This window comes from Crotalus tigris, unplaced genomic scaffold, assembly GCF_016545835.1.
Source record: "Crotalus tigris isolate CLP2741 ecotype Arizona unplaced genomic scaffold, ASM1654583v1 scf7180000024337.5909745, whole genome shotgun sequence".
Lineage (NCBI taxonomy): Eukaryota > Metazoa > Chordata > Lepidosauria > Squamata > Viperidae > Crotalus > Crotalus tigris.
The window spans coordinates 5,409,828-5,435,242 of record NW_024100507.1 but is presented as its reverse complement, the minus strand read 5'-3'; the positions used below and the strand labels follow the sequence as shown (position 1 = coordinate 5,435,242).

At 42.5% G+C, this 25,415-nt stretch overlaps 1 protein-coding gene across 1 annotated transcript in view; it reads right to left on the bottom strand.

Moving 5' to 3' along the window:
- Positions 1-22,758, bottom strand: part of PARD6G (par-6 family cell polarity regulator gamma) — an 83,139-nt gene extending 60,381 nt beyond the window's left edge. Inside the window, exon 1 of the mRNA XM_039325429.1 lies at positions 22,406-22,758. Within this exon, the coding sequence (XP_039181363.1) occupies positions 22,406-22,477 (72 nt within the window). The 5' untranslated portion in view covers positions 22,478-22,758. The remainder of the gene's footprint in view (positions 1-22,405) is intronic.
- Between the last annotated feature and the right edge of the window lie 2,657 nt (positions 22,759-25,415).

The following is a 25,415-nucleotide window of genomic DNA, read 5'->3' as shown; positions in this document are numbered from 1 at the left end:
AGGTTTCCTCAACTAGTGTTACAGGCTCTTAATGGAGGATATTAGTGAAAATTAATTAAGAAAAATATAAAAAAGAATGACTGTATGGTTAAGAAAAAGCTCGTTCTAGCTTTAAAGATCAGAGTAACTTAAGGACAACCAAGAAGAACGTCCACAAGAAAGTTACTATAGTCTTTGCTTTGATCACAATACTTGAAAGACTTAATAGAAGCCAATAAGGATCCTCAACTTACAGCACTCTTGAGTTTGTTCAGAGATGTTAAAAGGTAGCAAGTATGAGAAAGCAAGTTACTATACAAGCATTGAGGCTAAACTGGAGATGTACATAAGTAATTTCACTTGTTAAGTGGTACTTTAAGGAGTTTCAACATCAACAGAATGGTTGCATGAAATATACTGAATGCTCTAGGAGAATATAGGATAAGGATGAACCAACCCTAGAGATAAGAAAATAATAAGCACTTACTACGAAAGAAGTATGCTCTGTCCAATAAAATCATCCATCCACAGAGATACATTGTCATCTCTCTCTCTCCCTCCCCCCCCTCTCCTCCCTCCCTCCCCCCCTCTGTCTCTCTCACACACACAGAGGCTGACACTGACTGACACAATAGCAAAAACAGGAATGTGGTGGGCATATTGCAATCTTACACACTGGGAATAAGCTATTTCTTAAATAAAGAGGAAAATACTTAAAATTCAAACAGAATTACTATTGAAAAAGTAACTGGTATACTATATTACTATATGAGCCATAATTCTATATATCAACACATGAGTGATCTGCATAAACAAAACCAAAACATAACGTTAAAATAACAGAAACAGAGCAGGCCTATTTGCGATCAGAGATTAAATATACCTAAGTACCCTCAAAAAAAATTCACAAAGAGTGAATATAAGTTTTATTACATACTTTAAACTGCAATCATACAAAACATGGAAGTTTAATTGTTTGCAAGCTTTCTTTGAGTATTTCTCAGACCGGAAAGCAATAAAAAAAAAATTCTGTGAAGTCCAAAGCTTGTAAGCTAAGACATGTAATGAAAAGTGAGTGTAACAATTAAAAGATAATGCAAGTCTCAAATATGTGGGAGAAAAACAACTCTTAAGCATCTATAAATTAAAAGACTTTGTAGAAAGCATATATTCAACTTGAAACATATCCACAGACCCTACATGCCAAAATACTTTGTGAATTATAAGTTAACCATTCTTAGACTAAGGCCAAATACTTTTGATTTAACTGCTCCCCGCTGTTTATTCTATGAAAAAAAAGTTATTTCCATCCTTTTCTCCATAATTAGAGGCTAGTGAGCAGCAATGATATATCTCTACTCACTGTAGTGCCAAACAGAATATCTCATAGCTGGTGTTTGTCTCTACTTCCTGAACTATATTCTCTGTTGATTTGAACTTTCCTATCACTCAAATGCTAAGTAGATTTAGAAAGTTCTAATGTTTGCCTACCACACAGACAACACTAAGACACCAGCCAGGACAATCCTTCATTACAGGAACTTAATCTGCTTATTAGGGCAATTTTTAAACAATGGAGTACAGTAATCTACTTTGACCTGCTTACCTAGTGCAAACAACTCAGCTACAACTACAAAGCTAAAGAGAGAAAGAAGAGGAAAGACAAAAGTAAGATGAAAGTAATTTAGGTTAACAGTGCTACAAATGGTGACTAAGAAAGTAGATTCATATATACTTACTTCCCAAACAATGGGCTGTCCTCATCGGAATCTCCTAAGCATTTGTCACTGTCTGGTTGATTTTGCAGTTAGAAGCAAAAGAACTCACCAACCCATCATAGCCCAAAAGGAATCCTTGTCTATTTCTATACTACTTGACTGCAAGCAATAATAAAGAGAGTCAAACAGCTTATACAAAAATAAATTCACTATAAAAGTTAATGCAATGCACAAACCTTAACTGAATCAAGACTGGTTTTAATCAAATACAGATAGTCCTGAACTCAATTGGAACCAGAGCAAAGACACCCACGTGACTGCTACAACTACATTTCAACCCCTCTCGGTTGTAGTCATTAAGCGATTTTGTGGGTCATTAAGTGGGTGGAGTCCCAGGTAAGGAGCATTGGGGTGCCTTGGAGAGAGGGGGACACTGGGAGGCTCCACTCAGAGCTGAAAATCCTCCCTGCTGAAATCCAGGCAGGACTTTCAGCCCCTGAGATGAAAGACACTCACTGGCAACCTCCCAAGGCCTCCCCCAATCCGCAAAAGCACCCCATGCTCCATTCCTTATTGAACTGCCTCTCCATTCAGGAGCTGAAAATTCTTCCTGGCAAAAGCCATGCAGGATTTTCAGTTCCGAGCAAAAAGATAGTGGCATGAAGAAGAGACACTTGAGAAAACTTAGACATAAAGGAGATATCTCTCTGGTTGAATGTTGACAGTAATTCCTACAGCATGTTAAGATATACTAGAGCTGTATCCATATGGACCTTACATTTGGAAGGTCCATATTTCTTGCTAGGAACTTCTTTTGGCAACACGTTCCCATCAAAAGGTAAGTCGGGTTGCCTGAATACCTGGCAGAGCCAGTGGACTCATGTGTTCTTCAGAACAAAGCAGAGCCAGTGGTGGAAAAGAAACTGTCTTCTCTCGAGGAACATGAGAGAGGGTACATGGCATCTTTTCTGAAGGAACATGGCAACTTTTTTCCAGACTTTCCCCTAGTGTGGATGGGAAACTCACTACAGAATACTCCGGCTCTGAGAACTTTATTCCCAAGCAAGCATGTGGAAGTCCCAACCAGCATGCATGGCAAGGAGAGATTTCAATTTTCCCCTATGTTCTTCCTTCTGAAAGCTACCTCCTAAATTTATGTCTCCTCCTCTACTGATAATACCAGCTCTCCAACTGGCACATGATCTTAATATCTTTTGTATAGATGTTGAACAAGAGGGGAAAGAACATCAAGCCCAGATGTATCCCACAAGGAAAGGCTTACAGAGTGATTCTCCTTCACCAAATTCCACTAGAACTGGCCTTAAAGAAGATAACTACCGTAACACTGTGCCCTCCCCCCCCACATTCGTGATCCCTAGCACTGATCCACAATGATAGTGTAGTCTAGGGGTCTTCAAACTTGGTCCTTTTATGACTTGTGGATTTCACCTCCCAGAATTCCTCAGCCAGGCATGCTGGCTAAGGAATTCTGGGAGTTGAAGTCCACAAATCATAAAAGGGCCAAGTTTGATGTAGTTAGTAGTATCCAAAGCTGCTAACAGATGAACAAGTACAAGGATGGATGCATCACCTCCATCTTGCAATTGCTACAGATCACCAGCAATAATCATGGCTCTCTCTATACTGAAACCTGACTGAAACAGGTCTAGATAATCCACTTCTTCCAAGTTCTTTGCAACTGCAGCCCAGCCACCTGCTCAATAACCTTCCCTGTTTCATTCACATTTCAATATTTAATGTGAGGGGAAAATGGACATTTTGAACCAAGTTAACCCAAACTGCATAACCCAGTTATACAGTTGTTCCAGTCTCCCTGATCAACATAAAGATAAGGTGAAGCAGTGGTGAAATACTATTTATTTTATTATCATTACTTACTGATAATGACCACGATATAATCATCAACACGGCTTCTGCACACAACATATACTAACTAAGCGATATAAAATATACTTGTAGCAATAGAAATTGATCCAGATTTTGCTATTGTTCTGGAAATGGCCTGCCCATTAAGAAAAAGAGAGTAGCTTCTCTTCTTTAGCTTCTTAAGCTTTCTTGACAAATTGCATAGGAAGAACTGTGAAACAACACACAAGAGACTGATCAACTTCCCCATTGTCAAGAGGCAAAAATATGCTTGCACTGGTGTGCTGTTGAATCTCTTTTCCAGCAGTGATAATAGCACAACATCAGATCTTGCAAGAATAAAGGCTCTCCTATGATCTTACCCATAAAGTATTAGCAAAATAATTTGCATGTGGAAACAGATATTTCAAACAAGCCTGACCTAAACAGAGCTTATATCTTTCTGCAGAATGTTGTCAATGTTCCTAGATCCAAATATACCCTGATATCCATAATCAGAAGAAATTGTCTTGAAAGTGAGGGGGAAAGGAGGTCAGAGGATTCAAAGAGGATTAAGACAAGATCTTAATGAACAAAGCTTACATGTGAGCCTCTAAGAGAAATTAAGTCAGATTCCAGCCTCAACAAAGAATTGCAAATGCAGCGAGGAACTTGCAGCAAAACTCTTAAACATTTAGACTAAACAGCTCTTTAAAATCCCAAGTTATAATTACAGGTCTAAGTAACATAAGCCAAGGAATTCATTATCTGGGCTGTATAAGTCTTTAACCCACTGCATTATACAGTTTGCCTGGCACAGAACGGCATTCATGAGACTAATGGGCCCATATGGAAGCAGCCCTTAATTGTTTGTTCCACATAGCTGAGGTTTGAAAAGAGACACTTAGATATTTTAACACCTGGGGCTGAATTTGCCAAGCACGATGCAACCAGCAGGTCTTTTTTTTGAAAATACAGCTACTTTTGTTCTGTTGTGATTGATGACTAGACTTTACTCTTTACAGGAAAGCCCACTTGGGCTTAGAGAGGATAGCTGCATTATCCACATACAATAGAATGAGACAGGTCTATTGGGCAGCATAGGGACGGGGTGAAAATCAGATTTCGACAGTGTGTGCTGTGTGCAACAAGGCGGTAATATGGAACTAAAAAAGGGATGGGCATCAACATGCAACTTTGTTTTATTCCATTTTTTGGAGAGGCATTGAAGAAGACAGAAGTGTCCTGATGGGTTCCAGCAGATTCACACTCAATCATTTTTATCTAGTAAAAGAACAGATTAAAGAATATCGGAAGACAAGACTGGTTAACGGAGGAGGCAGTCAATTTTACACCTAGAGCTTGTTTCTGTGGTTCAAGCCACAGCCTGTCTTTTATCAATAGAAGCAACATAAATTTGACAAATTTGTAAGAGATTGGAAGCCATTTATGGATGTAAAACACCCTCCTGAAAAAGCACCCTTGGAATGACTTATGACCAGGATGACTGAGAATCTCCGTAGACATTGGTCATAAATCACTTTTTTCAGTACCATTGTAACTTTGAACGGTCACTAAATGAATTATTGTAAGTCAAGGACTAGCTATATTTAGTGTTGATTGTATATCTGTTCTATATACTTTTTTTCTTTTTTACCCTATGTTGTTAATTTTTTTCCTCACTTCTTTGTAGTCGTTGTTCTTTGTTCATGTCTTTTTATTTGTATTTTGTATTGTATCTTATCTTTTGAAATCAATAAATTGTATAATAAAAAAATAAAATAAAAGCAACATAAATTTTACCCTGAAAAGATGCATTTCTCTAGAAGATAATCATTGATTGAGTGTTCATCACCCTTCTCTAAATCTGGCTTACTCCTCCATCAAAAGAATACTTTGCACAACCCCACTCAACTAATTTTCCATGGAAATGCCTGATGGACCACTGATGGTGCTCAGCGGGATTACTGTGCTGTGACACAACGGATCCCTCTCCTCTGCCATTTTTTAAAGGGTGAAATAATAAAAGACCTTCTCCAGTCTGCTGAGTTCTGAAAAGATCTGAGATCTGAAAGAAGCCGCAATAAAGGAAGTTGCCCCTCTAGGTATTACCAAGCAATGCTTGCTTCTACCAAAGTTCAGTGAAATTAAGTCTTCTCCAACTTCTTGCTATGGTTTAAACCAGGGCTTTTCAACCTTTTCACCCATTGTACCACTTTTAGGATATGGCAATATCCGAGTACCATCAGTCGCCTAGCAAGGTGTCAAAAACTTGATGACAAAAAAAAATGGCACTGAAAAAAGTGCCCCTCCCCAGCCACAGCCGAGCAAGACACCTGCCTGCCCACCCAGTGGCGCTCTTCCTCCTGTCCAAGGTTTTCATTGTTGTGAGCATTTCTCTTGGGGATTGGCAGTGGGGATGGGGTGGGAGGGTGTTTGGTTTTTATTCCCCCGTCTGCTGGGTGGTTACAGCAGGTTTTGGTCACTTTACATGACCCTGGGACACTGTGACCGTCATAAATATGAATCGGTTGCCAAACATCTGAATGTAATCACAAGACCCTGATCGGCACTTCTGGGCTCAGCAGAAGCACCAGGATCAATGTTGCTTTCCAGCTGATTGGTGCTTCTTCAGGGCTCAGCAGAAGCACCAGGATCAGCGCTGAGCTCCAGCTGGAGCCTGGCGCTGATCCTGGCGCTTCCACTGAGCCCTGACAGTCCCAAAAAAGCACCAATCAGCTGGAAAGCGTCACTGATCCTGGCGCTTCCACTGAGCCCTGACAGCCCTGCAGCTCCAGCCATCTCTCGCTCAGGCTTGTGCGGTGCTGCCACCGGTTCAGCTCATTCCCCTCCCCCGCTACCACTTTTCTAGGATGGTCCCGTACCACCTGCCAGGTGCCAATATACCATAGATGGTACCCGTACCACTGGTTGAAAAGCCCTGGTTTAAACAGTAAAATGAATTCAAAATTCCCAGAGGGAGACACAGGAATATGATCATTCAGAAACAAAGCTCCAAAAAAATAATAATAATAATCCAAGTATCGATACAACTGTGTAGACCAGGGTGGCAACTAGGGCAAAGCTCAGGAATTCTGGGAGTTGAACTCCACAGGTTGTAAAGTTGCCCTAGTCACCCACCCCTGGTGTAACAAACACAACTGAGCCCCAAATTTCAGTTGCTAAATAAAGCAGCTGTTAAGTGCCCCATTTTACAACCTTTCTTGCGGCAATTGTTAAGTGAATCACTGCAGTTGTTAAGTTAATAACAAGCTTGTTCCTGCAACCTCATGCCTTCCAATCAAACCCCTTCCAGCAAATCCACTGGAACCGATGAGAACTTGCTTCCAGAGGGCATCAGGTTCAGGGATCAATTTTGTCTTCTAGGACTTTCACCAGTTCCCTAAAATAACAGTTATCATGATCTAGAACAGGAGTGTCAAACTGTCGGCCCATGGGCTGGATGCGTCATGCCGAAACCGCACCCAGCCCATTGCCAGCAATAGAAAAAAGTCACAATACTGTTGACCCGGACTTAGGGGACAGTATCAATTGTGAATACGGGCAGATGGTCCCGCTATCTGTGGCCACTTGCAGAACCATGAATGCAAGGTCATAAAAGGACAGCAAAGGAAACACCCAATATCCTAACCCACCCGAGAATACCTAAGCCACCCAAAAGGTAACATATGGTGTCTTGGGGGAACACACAAAACGGAACATTTTTTAGCTACTTCTGCTTTCTTCCTTCTTATCTACAGTGTGCCAGCCTCAAAGGGCAAAGTCTTTATCTTATGTGTGTCAGCTTTGCTGGGTGAATTGCTTATGTAATCAAAGAAGGTATAAAAATAAGGCTTTTCTGATATTTGGGGTTTTTTCTCTCTTTTAGAGAAGCCCATCTTTGTTCAGCTGAATAAAAACGTAAAGTGTGAAGGCAACTTCTGGTTTCCTCTATTTTTTATCAAGCAAAACCTCAGAACCTGCAGAGCAATAGGTCGCAACATGTCACGTGACATTGCAAGTTTGACACCCCTGATCGAGAAGAATTCTAAGGTAAGACAGTTCTGTTTTAACCTGCACTAAAAGGTAGAGGTTTCATATTTCAGACCCCATACATTATCATATAGTACTGACTACTCAAAAGAACAAGAGAAGCCTCTCAATTTTTAAATAGAATGTTTTTCACATAGCATATTCTTAATAAAGAGGATGTCCAACAAAATGGTTAGCTCCTTGATTTCTGAGCAGAGATCGAAGACTTGCTAAATGGTTAAAAATATGCTTTATTTTATTTAAAAACCAGCAAGAGCTTTCTAATAATTTATATGGTTCAAGAAACCATGTACTTACAAAAATTAGAACCGACGTGACACGGTTACATGTAGCCTGCGCTTTTTTTATCATAGAATGCACTGGAATGGAGTTCCGCCACCTTTTTTCAATAGATTTTCCAACTTTTAAAAGTAACTTTTGAAAATTTGATGTTTGGTCCACATGGATTTGAATCGCCCTGTCAAGAGTAGCAAGTCAACGGCAAAATCATTAAACAGTGCATGCGGGCTGCTTGTGTGTCGAGTCTGATGCATGCGTACTTTGTCTGCTTGGTTTATGGCACTGCTTGGCTTGTGATTGGTCATGTGGTTGCGTGTTGAGTACTTACTGCAGGCAGAAACCATTATGTTTCATTACACAACTGACATGTGTGGGTGTGTGTACAGTGATTGACTATGTGTGAAAGCTAAATAATTTATTTATTTTAAAAATCGTTGGTGAATTGAAAATCTTTTCTAAATTTTTAGTGCAAAAGGGTGACCCCAATTTTAAAAATGAAAAAAAAAATTACTAATGACTTCTCAATCACTGGTCCTGCTAAGAACTGAATATATAATTTTTAAAATAAAAGATTAACAAGATGTGAGTTCCAGCACCTTTTTTCTTACAAAAAAAGCACTGCATGTAGCAGAATTAAGACTTAAATTAGCAGACTATATTAGTAGCGTATTAGTATTAGTAGCGTTAGAAAAAAATGTGTTATCAAGCAAGGCACACCAGACATGGCTTTGATGCTGCTCTATCTCATTAGGGCAGGATTGCTGGTCAACTAGTTTGACTCCAGAATGCATCAAAAACTAAAACTGAGAGAGAACCAGCAACATTTCACTTAATCCAAAACAATGTAAACATCACGAAAATGGACACCCTTTGATCACATTGACAAGATTCATTATGGGTCACCTTTACAACTCTGGCATTCCAACTCTTAGGATATACAACAATGATACTCCAGGAACAAACAATTAAGGATGGTTGAAAAAAAATGATATTTCAAAAATTCTGGTATGCGTTACCTTTCCCTCACAAATTAACATGCAGATAACAACTGATGTGTCATCCAAGCCTTGCTGCTTTAGTAGTCTTGGTGCTCTAGCACAGCTCCCAGCTCAATTAAAAAAAAAAACCCTCCTAAAATTAAATTCATCAGTTTAATCTTTTTCTTTTAGAGGATCTACAGGGATTCATAAAGTGGATGAAACAGGCTTTTGAATGGACACATAAAAAATGACATCAACTCAAGACAGTTTTTAATTGAAAAAGCCCCAAGAATTAAAATATGGTATCTTTAAAGACAGGATTAGCTTCAAATATTTTGTTGCAAATAAAACCACAATAGCAAAATATGCAAGGATGTGTCAATAGACTGCTACACCTAAAGATGATTAAAGTTGAAAGATAAGTTGCAATTAAAGGAGAAGAAGTTACATGTGGCTTTTTAAAAAAAACAATAACCAGTGATTTTGTCTATTTTTAAGATCTTTCCAAAGAGGCTAAGCAAAAAGATTCAGCAAGCAAATGGATACAGGCCTTCCTGCCTGAGCAGAGGGTTGGACTAGAAGACCTCTAAGGTCCCTTCCAAGAGAGGTCTCAATTTAGAGCCTACAATACAAACATTTTTCAATCTAGCAAATTTCTCAGTTTTCTTATTAGGAAAACCAGTGTCTCAATCAATTTAGATCCAAATTCACATTTTGTGGGAAATGTAGCCATTGGAGAGAGGAAGAAGAAATTGGGACAAGTGGATTCCAGGTCTACATAGGGAAGGGGGTCTTCCAAAGAATTCTTCTGTTTTGAAAAGGAACGTGATTTTTTCATTCAAAATGGTAGGACCACAACAACTGGTTACAACAGGACTTCTTAACCAGTGGTATGGGTACCACTTGTGGTACATTGGCACCTGGCAGGTGGTACGCAACCATCCTAGAAAAGTGGTAGCGGGGGAGGGGAATGAGCTGAACTGGTAGCAGCACCGCACAAGCCTGAGCGAGAGATGGCTGGAGCTGCAGGGCTGTCAGGACTCAGTGAAAGCCCAAGATCAGTACCAGGCTCCAGCTGGAGCTTGGCGCTGATCCTAGTGCTTCTGCTAAGCCAGTGGTGGAGAACCTATGGCACAGGTGCCAGAGGCGGCACTCAGAGCCCTCTCTGTGGGCACGTGCACCGTCGCCCCAATCCTAGGCCTTCAGCTGGGTTTTATAAAACATTTTCACTTTAGGCCTCCATCACTGTGGACAAAAAAAAAGGTTCAATCAATCAGTCAATTTCAACTTCTTGCGGGAAAAAAAAGATCTTGCAAAGTTGGAATTGATTGATTGAACTTTTTAGTCCCACCCAGTCTGCTGTTACCACCGCAGCCATGCCCACCCAATGGGCCACACCCACCCGGCACACGACAATGCATAAGTGGGTTTTGGGTTACAGTTTGGGCACTCGGTCTCTAAAAGCTTCGCCATCACTGTGCTAAGCCCTGAAGAAGCACCAATCAGCTGGAAAGCAGCACTGATCCTAGTGCTTCTGAGCCCAGAAGATGTGCCAATCAGCTGGAATGTTGCTGCATCTCCAGGATCTTGTGATTTACATTCAGATGCTTGGCAACTGATTCATATTTATGACGGTCATAGTGTCCCAGGGTCATGTGAAGTGATCAAAACCTGCTGCAACCACCCAGCAGACGGGGGGGGGGGGGAATAAAAACCAAACACTCCCCACCCCACCCCCACTGCCAATCCTCAACAGAATTGCTTAGAACAATGAAAACCTTGGACAGGAAGAAGAGTGCTGCCAGGTGGGCAGGCAGGTGTCTTGCTCGGCTGTGGCTTGGGGGGCACTTTTTTCAGTGCCACTATAACTTCGAACAGTCACTAAGTGAACTGTTGTAAGTCGAGGACTACCTGTACTTTATCACTTTTTTCCTTTTTTTTTTTTTTTTGGTCATCAAGTTTTTGACACCTTGCTAGGCGACTGGTGATACTTGGATGTTGCCATATCCTAAAAGTGGTACAATGGGTGAAAAGGTTGAAAAGCCCTGGGTTACAATATAATTGCAATTGTTTCAATCCCATTCTCAGGATTGTTCCTCATGCTGAAAAAGTTTCTTATACAATTTATATTGAAAACTAATAAACAGGTTTTTAGACTGTCTCCACACCATCTTTTTACTGAGCCACTGATGCCCATTCACCTGGCAGTCAAATGACGCCCCCAATAGCCCTTCTGTGTTTCCTTTTAAAAAAAAAATTTCTTGTTGTCTCAAAGACATCATTTTTTCAGTTCCTTACAGAAAGGTCCAGATTCAGTTACTTTGTATATTATTGAACTGACTTACTATAGCTCTATAATTCTTTTGCTTTGAAAACATAAGAGGAACATAAGGATTTGCAATCCTATTACATTTGAAAGCCCAAGAAGGCTGTAAAAGGCACCCACTCACACCTTAAAAAAAAAAAAAACACCTAAAGCATTAGAGGGCAAGGAAGAAAGGTTAAGTTCTCATTCTGAACTTTCTAGTTCCCAGGACAGGTTTTAACAAGCTTTAGTGCTTACAGTTTAGAGTTGATCTAACCTCCATTTAATTTTTAAAGAATGACATCATGAACATCTGCCAGGAAGAAGAATCACCTGCTAGGTGGCATTTTGACCCATATCTGATCTAAAATAGTTTAACCAATGATACCATTTTGAGGTTTTAATGCTTTCGCATCCTTTGCACTGCTCCTGCTAAGGCTGTTGTTGTCTAGACAACATATTAGGTAACCAGTTCTACCAATTTAAAACTCAGGAGGGAACACTGCTGAAGGCTTATAGTGATATACTTTCTTACACAAATTTAAGCTTTGTATATTATAATAACGTTCAACTTAAAAGGCATATTTTCCCAAGACAAGGCCTATTCATTCATTCCAATCACCAATAGACTAGAGAAGACACAGGTCTCAATCAATCAGGTGCATTTACTGCCTGACTTACTATATCTGTGTTTTGGCTGGTACTACTATACATTTTAGGAGGCCCATTTACAAATTTATTTGCTGCTGAACATTAGGCACTAATAAAAATTACCTCCATATATCAATGACTCAAATCTTTCTGAAAGATTAATATGCTGTAGGTCAACGCAAACGTGGCTGGTGAACAAGCAGAACGTTATGAAGGGGAAGCATTATTACCTGCTATGGTAAGCAAGCTCAGATATCCTCAAACTATCCTGTTTTATAGAAGTCTGTGCTAATTAAAACAATATTGATGCTCTTCAAAAATGAAAAAAAGCCTGGTAGGATAAGACTAAGGCTACTTGACCCAACACTATGTTGTTCTACCCATGGCTAATCAGATGCCTGATAAGCAGCACAGGAAGGCAATCACAACTTCCTACGTATGTTTCCCCAACAATAAGCTTACCAATTTTAATCCTGAAGATATGATACGGCAGTCATCACCAGCAGCTGCACTTAAAATCTACATATTTATTTAATCACCGTATAAAACTGGACTAATTATGATATTGTGGAGGTGATTTCCAAACTTAAGCCTGCTCTGTGTCCATTTTCTCTCATGAATCTCTCACTGCAGGACTGAGCATCAGCAAATTTCCTCAGGTTAAAGCACCACGAAAGTAAGAAACTACCTTTTTGTCTGTATGAGACCTAATGTAACTACATTTCTTTTTAACCCGAAGAGATTTAATTCAAGAGAAGTCAAATGATATACTTGAACTACTAACAGAAGTTGACGGAATGCTCATTGAGAACAAAGAAGAGCCCTTTCCAAAAGGATGACAATAAATGGTTTAAGAAGCAGATTCTCCAATTAAAACAGAGATAAAAATCCATTCTCATACATATGTTTTCCCTGGATGTTCTTTTTTTTTTTCCAAGACAAAAGCAAGGAATACCATCACTGCCTGGAGAGAAGGCTAAAAACATGACAAACTAATCTCTATCATCAGAACTGGTTTACTAGGAATGCAGTTGAGTGAACTTAATCAGACAGAACTATGTTAGCTTTTAGTCAAAACAATATTTTTTTTTCCTAAACAACCTCTGTCCTGGCTTCTAGGCAAGTCACACCAAGCTAGTACCACAATCTCACACCATTGATTTATTTTTAAAGCACATTTTTTCCATTCCTTTTTGTAGTCATTTTTAATAGGAAAGTAAAGATTCCATCGAGAGCCACAATTAATAAAGTGTTGCCTTTGATATACTGCGTTGGGTTCACTGAAACAGCCAGAAACAATCCTTAGAAAACGTTGTCATTTTGGGTGACAGAACTTTCGCAGAAATAGAGTATTTGCTCTTCCCATGCCCCCTGGTAAAATCTAGAAACAGGTAGTCCTTGACTTATGGCCACAATGGTGCCCAAAATTTCTGTTGTAAAGTGAAACAGTTGTTAAGCAAGTTTTGCTCCATTTTGCAACCTTTCTAGCCAAGTTAAGTGAATCACTATTCACCTAACTGTTAAATTAGAAACAAGCTTGTTAAGTAAATCTAGTTTCCCTTTGACTTTGTTTGTCAGGAGGTCACAAAAGGTGATCACATGACCCCAGGACACTGCAACCGTCATAAGTACATGCCAGTTGCCAAGAGTCTGAATTTTGATCACGTGACCAGGGGATGCAGCATTCGTAAATGTGAAAAACAGTCAGAGGTCACTTTTTTTTCAGTGTCTCTGTAAATTCAAACGGTCACTAAACAAATGATTGTTAAGTTGAGGACTACCTGTACTTCTCATATCATAGTAGCTAAACTATCTAAAAGCACATCAACAGCTAATGTCAATTCATCAGGAAGAGTAAAAGAAGTAAGTCCAGGCTAATACACTTAAGTTGAACTTCAGATGAAGGTTGCCACAAACAAGCAAAAAAAGAGGTTTTTTTTTTAATAAAGAATATTTTAATTAAAGCAACTAGTATGAAGGATACATTCAGCATTAGCATTGATAAACATCCAGTATTTTCCTGAAGAGTTCAGTTATTTGAATGATATGATGCAAAGCTCACATTTCTGAGCTCATGGGCCATTTTCAAAAGCCACTGATCAGCATTCTAAATGTATTAAGATTATGGAATTAAAATATTGTACAAGTAGTTTTTGAGATCTGCAAGTGGGCATCGCACACACCACCCAGAGGCTACCATATGAAGGGACAAATTATGGATTGTAAAGATTGCTTAGAGATGGCACATACTTCCAATGTAATCTACCGGATCCCCTGCATGGATTGCCCAGGTGACTATGTAGGACAGACAGGGAGGAAGCTAACCACCAGATCGCAAGAACACAAGCAAGCGGTCAGGTGAGGAGACCTGAACTCATTTGTAGCCTCACACTGTAATGAGCAAGGACATACATTCAATTTTGCAGCTATTAAGATTGTTGGATGAGTCGCCACAAAAACAGCCAGGGAAGTGACTAAAAACTGGGAGACAGGCCCCTCGTTAGTCAACAGGAGTGCTGATTTACTACCAGCCTATCAAGTACTTAGAAGACAAAGACTGGGCAGCACCAGCAAACAACAGCTAATGACTTAAAAGCCAGCCATCAAGAGCCCAATCACACAACAGGCACCGTATAAATACCACATACAGAATAGCCCCAAAACACACACACTGCTAGAGAAAAGTACTCTGGGGATATGCTCCAGCACAAGTTCTTTAAAGCTTGGAAAACTTTGGTCCTAGTGACGACCCCAGATTGGATCCTGCAGATAGTTTTTAACTTAAGGCTGTTTAACAACAAACAAAAAACACAGCCTTGGAAAAAGTGACTTATGACCCGTCCTCAAAGCTGTGAGTGTCACACCATCCCCGCAGTCAAGAGATTGCACTTTGGACAGGTGGCAACCAGCTCGCTTTGACGACTTTTGCAACATCTTGCAGTCACATGATTGAGATTTGCAAACTCCCCATCAGGCTCCTGACCAGCCAAGTCAATCGGGGAACTCAGATTTGCTTAATTATCAGGTAGTTCACTTAATGACCATGTGATTCGCTTAATGACTGCAGTAATTCGCTTACATGACTAAAATTGGGTCCAGTCACATGAAAATTTGTTTAACTGCATCACTTAGCAACCAACAACTGAAGTAAGAAGTCAAAGTTTTTTCCAGTGAGAAGGAAAAGTCAGCTAGTAGTCCCATCTTTTTAACATAACAAAGGATTTTTAACCACAGAGGAAAGATTTAGTACAGCATATAAGACAGTGATGGCGAACCTTTTAGAGACCAAGTGCCCAAACTGCAACCCAAAACCCACTTATTTATTGCTGGGCGCCAGGTGGGCGTGGCCCACTGGATGGACATGGCTGTGGTGGTCATGGCAGATTGGGTGGGTGTGGCCAAGGTGGGCATGATCACCTCAATGTTGCTCGTGGGGTGGGATGCTTGTGGGGGCCGGGCAGGGATGGGGGAGATCCAGGGGGTCTCTAGCAGGTGGGGCGGTGGGCAGGAGGCTCATCCTGTGGGGTGAGGCGAGGCAAGGCAAGGCAGGGCGGGGGTGCCATTGTCACAGGGCAAGGTGAGGTAGGGGCTGAGGCAGCTGCTGCCTGACACCATTGGCCCCTGCACACAGAGGCCAGAGTGCGCATGGGTGCTGGGATGCATCCAGCCATGTGGGATCTCGGCGAGTTAGCGGGCAGTTGGTTGAAGAGGGACGGTTGCCATCTCCGGCACGCATGTCCACAGAGAGGGCTATGAGTGCCGCCTCTGGTACGCGTGCCATAGGTTCTCCACCACTGATATAAGACATAGATTCAGGGATCTATGTCTGTTTTCAGCTCTTCTCAATAAAATTCTTTCAAAATGTTTCACATGATAACTTCTTTCAGCCCTTGGTCAGTACTGTCTTCAGTCAGGGGTAATGGGCGTTGCACTGTAGAGTATGACAGGCTAGTATGTTAATGGCCTATGTATATTTATTTATTCTAATCCACAAACTTCGAAGGGAGGGAAGGCAAGACTTTGCTCTGTTAGTAGCAAAACAAATACTAAACTTCAGAACTTTGCCATCTAAATTTATCTCGTCCATAGAAGAATTTTAATCCTAACGTTTTAATCCGGTACACAAAGTTGTTGTAGTCCAAGGACTTGATGTGGACTTTACAAGGACAAAAAAAGTTGAAAACACACCAGAGATGATCAGATGGCTGCAGAGAGTAAGTAGAAGGTAAGTTAGTCAAGGGAATGCAGACAGGCCAAGGACAATATAATTTAAAACGACCCAAACACCTGAGCATGATAACATCTCCCAGAGTTTGGAAGACAAACTGAAATGACCTTTCTTGAGGTTCTTGTTGACCGCTATATCCTTGAGAGGGCAGACAAAGGCATTAACAGCATCACCCATACTTTGCCTGCTCTTGACGGACAGGAAATGCACTGTTGTGAAAATCAAGAATATTAGGGAAAAGTGTCCCCGTAAGGCAGAAATTCTTATTTTACAAACACTAAAACTAAATGTAGCGAGCCAGTTTGGGTAGGTAGGTAGTCACCAGGACCAGGTAGTCCTCGACTTAACAAGCATTCATTTAGTGACCATTCGAAGGTACAACAGCACGGTGTCTTACGACTCTTTTTCATGAGAAGGTTGCAACATCTCCATGGCAACTGATTCATATTTATGAGGATTGCAGTGTCCTGGGATCACGTGATCATTTGCCACTTTCTGACAACTGTGGCAAGCAAAGTCGTAAAACGGGGCAAAACTCACTTAACCACTGTGTTGCTTAGCAAAAGAAATTTTGAGCTCAACTGTGGTCATAAATCAAGGACTACCTATAGTCCTTGGCAATGATCCTTCATTAAGCAACCATTTGAAGTTAGGATGGCATTGAACAAGGAAACTTACAATGGGATCTCAAAGTTGGGGCCATCACAGCCTGCACACAATTGGAATTTGGGCGCTTGGCAACCAGCTTTCAATTATAAGGGTCATAGCACCCCCACAGTCATGTGATTGCCATTTATGATCTTCATCACCTGCTTCTGGCAATGGAAGTGAATGGAAAAACTGGCAAGAGGTCATCAATGGCAATCATATCAGTTTGCCTGGCTGACTGAGGAATTCTGGGAGTTTATTTATTTATTTATGACACTTATATACCGCTTTAAATGCAAGCACTCTCTAAGCGGTGTACACCAGTAAACAATGTATATATATATATTTACATTGCCCCCAACAATCTGGGTCCTCATTTTACCTACCTCGGAAGGATGGAAGGCTGAGTCAACCTTGAGCCGGTGAGATTTGAACCGCTGACCTGCTGAACACAGTCAGCTAAAGTGGCCTGCAGTACTGCACTCTAACTGCTGCGCCACCTCAGTTGAAGTCCACCAGTCTTAAAGTTGCCAACGTCGGACACCTTTAGGTTAGACCAGGGGTAGGCAACCTTGGCTCTTTTATGACTCGTGGACTTCAACTCCCAGAATTCCTGAGCCAGCCTGGGTTAGACAAATGCAATGTTAGGCTGAATCAACTAAACCAGTGGTTCTCAACCTTTTTAATGCTGCGACCCCCAACCGGTCGTAAGTCGAGGACTACTCAACCGGTCGTAAGTCGAGGACTACTCAACTGGTGCAGCACCGTTTGCAGAAAGGGACTTTTGGCGGGCTCAGCAGGGCAGAGACAGCCTGGACAATTCCTATTGGCTTTTGAAAGCCAATAGAATTAGACTCTATTCAAGAGAGTCTATTCTATTGGCTTTCAAAAGCCAATAAAATAAAAGGGAGTAGCACAGCTAAGGAAAAGGGGGGGGGGGAAATGGCGGACTGTGTTGTTTGGCGACCCCGTGAAATGGTCGTTCGACCCCAAATGGGGTCCCGACCCACAGGTTGAGAACCACTGAACTAAACATTTCATTTAACCACTCCCATAATTCAATCAACTTTGGACGCAAATGACAACCAAATGACAACTATGTGAAATACGTGCGTGGACGCCAATGACATCATTACACAAATGACTCCCACCATAACAAATGACCCAAATTGTTATGAAGGGCATACTGTGGCTATCAGGAGTAAAGGACGTTCCCCTCTCCCAATCAGCGCACTAAATAAATGGTTCATTGAAATATCCACATCTCAAGAAAGACATTATTCCACTTTATTCTGCTTTGATCAGTTCCCACGTTGAGGATTGCCTTGAGGACTGTAGCTAATTCTGGGCACCTCTTCTTAAGGACTCAGAGAAACCAGACCAGATTCAGAGAAGGGCAAGGAAGAGGGCAGAGGGGACTACAAAATAAGTCCAATAAAGAGAAATTAACCAGCTATGTTTAGCCTTGAGAACATATGATAACACTCTTTTAATTCCCTGAGGGGGTATCGTACAGGCCTGTTCCCTCTCTTTACAAAATGTAGTACCTAGAACAGTGGTGGTGAACCTATGGCACGCATGCCAGAGGTGGCACTCAGAGCCCTCTCTGTGGGCACGTGCGCCAGCCCCGCCTCCCCCCACGGCCTCCTCCTCACCAGCAGACCCCCTGGAGAGTCGCCACCGAGTGTGGCCCGTGCAGAGCAGCGCAGCCAAGGACATGGTAGCCCGGCAGCGGGATGCTGCGGGGCGCGGGCAGAGGGCGTGGCTGCCATGGCCTGCTGCGCCACTTGGGCGATCTGCAGCAGGCCGTGGAGGCGGTGGGTGGCCCTGCGGGCGGGCGGAGCAGGCTGGGGCAGGTCCGGGTTTGGGGCACTCGATCTCTAAAAAGTTCACCATCACTGATCTAGATTCTACAATACACTCGGCTTACGACCACAACTGAGCCCTAAATTTATGTTGCTCAGCAAGAAAGTAACCTTTCTTGCCACAGTAGCTAAGTGAATCACCGCGGCTGTTAAGTTACTAACGGTTGTTAAGTGAATCTGGCTTCCCCATTGACTTTGCTTGTCAGAAAGTCACTAAATGGGATCACATGACCCCGGCAGATTGCAATTGTCATGAGCCAGTTGCCCAGCATCTGAATTTTGATCGCAGGACTATGGGGATGCTGGAATGGTCGTAAAGGTGACAAACGGTCCTGAGTCACTTTTTTCAGTGTCGTTGTAACTTTGAACACGGTCATTAAATGAACTGTTGTAAGTCGAGGACTACCTGTAATATGTTTTAAGTTACAAGAAGGCACAGTCTGACCAAATCTGGGCAGTGGAGGAAAGAAAACTTTCTATTACAGATAGTTGTTGACTTACAACTACTCCTTTAATAACTCTTTGAAGTTACAAAAGCACTTGGAAAAAAATGACTTACGAACGAACGTTTTTCACACTTACCACCATTGCAGCATCCCTACGGTCACGTGATCAAAATTTGGATGCTTGGCAACTGGAATGTATTCATGACAGCTGCAACGTCCCGGGGTCAGGCGGTCACCTTTTGCAACCTCTTGGCAAACAAAGTCAACAATTCACTTAACCACCATATTAATTTCACTGCGACGGTTCACTTAACAACTCTCTCACTTATCGACAGAAACCCTCAGCTCGATTGCCGTCATAAGTCGAGGACTACCTGTACTAAGAAAAAATGTTTGGTACCGGCACCAGTCACCCGAAGAACCGGTAGGATCACCTTTCTTAGTCGTGTGCAATTTAAGAGTCCTGCAAGGAACCAGGGAATTAGCCTCCTTAGCCTAAATAGCTCCTGCCGAGTTTAAGGTGCTGTATGAGTAAAACTTGCTAGATCACACAGGCTTCGGAGGCAAATTATTTGGAGTGACACAATGGAAGACATTCTCACTATGGCAACAGCCGGGCGCCAAGCAGGTCTCCTCATGCCACGATAGCTGGTTCTGTCTCGAAAAGAGTATGTCCCCTCAAGTTCTCCAGGGCAGGGGTAGGCAACCGCGGCTCTGTTATGACTCGTGGACTTCAACTCCCAGAATTCCTGAGTCAGCTATAACAGAGCCGCGGTTGCCTACCCCTGCTCTAGGGTGTCAAATGAAACTCTACCACGTAGGCCGAGTGTGGACAGAAAAAAGGGTTTTCATCCCCAAAGAGCCTAGACGACAGAGACCTTTTTCAAGCCCTGCCTTCCCTCCCGCTTCAACGCCCATAATTTCAAACCAGTTTGCCTGGATTTCGGGAGACTGTAGGTTTCTACATCCAGAAGGCATCGAGTCGGGAAAGGATGACAGAGGGCTTTAAAGCTCTTCCTGGGAACGAAATGCTGCACAGTTCAGCACGTTTTTTCATCTCGGAAAAGGCGGAGAGGCCAGAGAAGACAAAAGAAGCCCCGTGTAATACATACAGGTAGTCCTCGACTTACAAACCGTTCGTTTGGTGACTGTTTAAAGTCACAACGTTGAAAAAAAAGCGACCTGTGACCATTTTTCACCCTCACCACCCTTTGCGGCCGCCCCCATGATCACGTGATCAAAAATTGGCAACCGGCTGCAGTGTCCCGGGGTCATGTGATCACCACCTTTTGGGAACATCTGACAAGCAAAATCAACGGGGAAGCCAGGTTCACTTAGCAAACATACTATTAACTTAACAACTGGCGCGGCAAGCGAGGTTGTAAAATGGGTCAAAATGTTTCTCTTAACAAGTGTCTTGCATGGCAACAGACCCTTTGGGCTGGTAAGTCGAGAACTACCTGTAAACGAGAAAGATACAAGACCAATTTTCCCTCTTTTTGAAAACATGACACGGAATATTATTTGGCAAACGCCTTCCGAAAAGCCGACAGGATACAGTCTTTTACACAACACAGGGAACACGGGTTGTGGGGACCATCACCACCACCACAACAGAGAATTACCTATAAGAGTCACAGTAGCCTGATACCTAGTCATTGAGAAATGTGTTGTTCCCAAACATGGATGAGCCATTTTGAGTGGCGAGCTTCCAATCCTGCCAGAATCAAAAACATGATTATGTTGGGATGGGGGGGGTGTCTGTGGGGTGGGTCTCCACTAAACTAAATTAAACTTTGAAACACAGCTGTTAGATTACAGGCCTCCTTTTTGCTCTTGGGAGAAAATCCATTAGCTCCAAGAAAGAAGGGCTGCCTTTCACCAAACACATGTTTCAGATATAGGTGATTTATGGTTGGTTATACACCCATTGCCACTGGGCAGGCCTGGATCAAGAGGCAGCAAAAGCAGGCTCGGCTTCATTTCAGGATTCCCCAAAGTGCTCAACTTATAAAGCTTTTGGGGGAAAGTACACAGAGACACGACACACACACACACAACTGTAAAAAGATCGGGATGCCATCTAAGCCAGCCTCTTCTCATCTTTCCAGACCACCGCAAGTTCGGAGAAACGATTCCCTTTTCTCTCTCTCCCCCCCCCCACCTTCCAATAAAGGAGAAGGGAGAAAGTTTCACTAGATAATCAGGCAGCTCCGGGGGGTGGGGGGAGAGAAAGACGAGGATGCAACAAAGACGAGGATGCAACTTTCCCAAACAAGTTTAAACACGATTAGTGAACGAGTCCGCGGCGCTGAAGACAGGCAAGGCGGCAGTAAAAATGCCAGGCGAAGGTTTCCTTGAAACATCGGGAGGGCCAAAAACGGGATTTAATTGCAGGCTGAACCGACGTTGGTAAAAAGAATTGAATTTAACCGCCGCCACTGGCGAAAAGAAGACGCGAAGGGGCGAAGGGAGAGAAAAGTGGGCGGTCGGGACGGGGGGGGGGTGGGAACTGAAGAAAAGAATACTATTTTTCCTTTCTGTCTTCCAGCCATCGCTCCCTGCGTCTACAAACACTTATCTTAAAAAAAGAAAACAAAGCGCTTTTTGAAGTTGGGAGAAACAATGAGAGATCGTGGCCAAAGGAGGAACATTTCTCCCACTTCTACGTGAGGGGTGATTTTTTTGGAAGGGGCTGGGGGTAGCGACGCGGAGGGGCGGGGGGGGGATCGCCACAGCATCCCGTCTAGTCCGGCCTTCTGATGGCCCCTTTCGGTTAAATAATGCCAAAGACGAGCGAGCGAGCGAGCCTAACGTGCCTGGCCGATCGCCTCGCCTTCTCCTCTCGGAGTCCAGCTCGCGCGCTCCCTTTTGTTATGAACAGCCCACCAGCCAGAAACGTGCCACGGTCACCGCCAGGCTCTGCTCAAACAGGCAACCCCAAGCCAGAGCCTGGGTACACCGGCCTCCAGAATCGAGACTCAATATTCAAAACAGAACCCCCCCCCCAAAAAAACCCCACAAATGGCCCGAAGATCACGGAAGAAGTTGCCAGGGGCATTTTTTTTTTATCGTTATGGATGGAAAAAAAAGGGAGAAATCGATATCATCCTAAGTAGGCGGGGGCGAGGGGGGCGAAATTTGATATCCCTTTCTTAAATCGAAAGCAGAGACTTAAAAAAAAAAAATTTGCTGCCCGAATAAGTTTTTCTTCTTTCAAGCGGAGAGTTAAGGGGGAAAAGTCAAAACAAGAGAAGGCAGGAGACTCTTCATTCATTTAAAAAAAAAGGGGGGGGGGAGGAGGGAGGAAGGAAGGTGGGGAAAAGGTGCCGGAGAGAAGAAACAGGAGAGTTTTATTCAGACGAGAAGCAAGTGTGTGGTTCTTACCTTGCTTTTTACTTCCACCGCACTATAACCGAAATACCGCAGACTCTGCGATTTATTAAAACTCCGATTCATTTTCTTTGCCCCCGCTAAAAAACCCCCCGTCTTTCTCCTCCTCTTCGCCCCCCTCAAGAAGGGCTGCAAGATCCACCGCCTCCGTGAGAAACTGCCACTCGGGCAGCCGTTTGTAAAGGGCTGCCTCGACCCTGGAATGTAACTTCTTTGGAACGTTCAGCCTCCCAAGATTCTTTTACTTTCCCCCGGCGCGTTAATCTCAACGCCCGCCTAGCTCGGCTCTCCGGGCTTCTGGTTGTTACAATCGCTTTCAGGCAGCTCGCAACGCGCCTCTGACTCAATAGGAAGGCGGCCTCAGGACGTAGCGAGCCCCGCCTCCCCACTAACCTCCCCCCTTTAAGCTTTGCCCGTTTCAAATGCAGGAGCAAGTCCCTCCCCAGGCCACCAGAGGGCGCGTGCCGTGCTTTGCGGTTAATGACATAATTTGTCAGCTAACAACCTAATTGGCTGCTTAGCGGCTTATAATGGGCTGTATCATAAAGAGGTCTTTAAAAGGCCTGAGTATATTAATTGCTGCGAAGAGACTTTTTTTTTTTAAAAGCAAGGATCTCGAAACTTGACAACTTTAAGACTTGTGGAGTTTAACTCACAGAATTTCCCAGCCCAGTATATGCTGGCTGGGGAATTCTGGGAGTTGAAGTCCACAAGCCTTAAAGTTACCAAATTTGGAGAATCCCGTTTTAAAGCATACCCACAGATCCGTTGTTGTTTGGCTAAGGTTTTGTCTGTGTTAAGAAGGTGAAAAGTATCCACATATTGCAACTTTTATTTCAAACCTTTTAGAGTGTGGGTGTGTGTTTTCTAGAGATGCATTTGGGCCAATCCAATTCTCTAGCTCCTAGCTGTCTGAGGAAATCCTGATTTTCTCCATTTTGCTAAAAACCTTAAAAGAACAAAACAAAACTGCAATGTGTGAGAGGGGGAGAATTTCCATATGGATGCTTAGATTACTATATGCAGATGAAGCATAATATTACATGCTATTTCTAGCATTATTTATTTAAAAGTATGGATGGCGAATTCAGTCATCAAAGACTGAAGCAAAATTTAGAATACAATGCACATATTTACATCCATTAGGGAAAATAGCTCCAGATGATACAAATAAAGGAGTAAGTCACACATTGCAAAGTATCCTATTTTCAAATTAATGCAAGCTTGATTCTAATATTACTGAGAAGGCAGATTTGTATGGATTTGAATTTCACAAAATTCAAATTCTTGTTATTATACAGATAGTCCTTCACTTATGACCACAACTGAACCCAAAATTTCTGTTACTGAGACATTTGTTAAGTGAGTTTTGCCCCACTTTACAACTTTTCTCGCCTCAGTTGTTAAGTGAATCCCTGCAATTGTTAAATTAGTAAAACAGTTGTTAAGGGTATCCAGCTTCCCCATTGACTTTGTCAGGTCGCAAAAGATGATCACATGACTCCAGGACACTGCAACTGTCCTAAAAATGAGTCAGCTGCCAAGCTTCTAAAATTTGATCACGTGACCACGGGGATGTTGCTATCGTCAGTGCTGTTGTAACTTCAAACTGTCGCTAAATGAACTGTTGTAGGTTGAGGACTACCTGTATAAACAATAACTCTGGGGACCCCTGAGCAGTGCTGAGAGTATGAGGCTAGGGAAGGGAGCATTTGATTTTTCTTTTTCTGCCACTGTTTTAACACATACAGATATGCCTCCAGAATTACCATGACATTTTAAAGAAAGTCTGGTGCTGATGGGGATTTCTCTTTAAATGAAGATACTGTACATAATCTAGACAGCATACTAAAAAGCAGAGACATCACCCTGCCAACAAAAGTGCGTATAGTCCAGGCCATGGTTTTCCCAGTTGCAATGTATGGCTGTGAAAGTTGGACCATAAGAAAGGCTGAGCGCAAAAGAATTGAGGCCTTTGAACTATGGTGCTGGAGAAGACTCCTGCGAGTCCCTGGGACTGCAAGGCGTTCAAACCGGTCAGTCCTAGAAGAGATCAACCCCGACTGCTCTTTAGAAGGCCAGATCCTGAAGTTGAAACTCAAATACTTTGGCCACCTAATGAGAAGGAAGGACTCACTGGTGAAGGGCCTAATGCTGGGAAAGATTGAGGGCAATAGAAGAAGGGATGACAGAGAATGAGATGGCTGGATGGAGTCACTGAAGCAGTAGGTGTGAACTTAAATGGACTCCAGAAGATGGTAGAGGACAGGAAGACCTGGAGTAACATTGTCCATGGGGTCGCGATGGGTCGGACACGACTTCGCAATTAACAACAATAACAACAACAACTGTACATAACTGTTTCAGAGAGACAGTTGTTATTCTGACACTGCACTGGCACAGGAAGAAGACAAAAAGTTTTGGAGAAAACCTTTTGCTTGTTCAGCATAACTAATACAGTACTGTAAGATTTTGCAACATGTTTTTTTTTTTTTGGCAGAGGGTGTCATGATAAGTTTACAACACTGGTTTTCACCTACATGTACTGTACCTTTGAGTGCAATATTGCCCTTGATCTAGTTGTGACCTTGGTCTTTCCACATCTGGGTTCCCAAGATTATGACAGAAGACACTGGTGCCAATTTTGAATCATCCAATGTCTCAATTGTCTTGCAAGTTCACACACAGTCATCTTGAGATTTTTTTTCTGCGTTAGATCATAGTAAACAGATATATAGACAAAGAGTTTGGAATACGAATTTTCAAAGGGAAGAAAAAAATGCACAATGTGACAATCGGACTCTTGGTAGATTCATGCAACAAATTGAAAACAAAAGGGGCAGGCCTGGATCACAACTCTTTATCTGCCATCTTAGCTATCTGGATCACCCCATGCTTCTTACTGCATTCTTACTATTACATTAAGAACCTTGCATTCTTACTTGATTTGCCCTCTGGCCACAAAGATGAGATGATCATGATGGTAACAACAATGGGGGAGGGG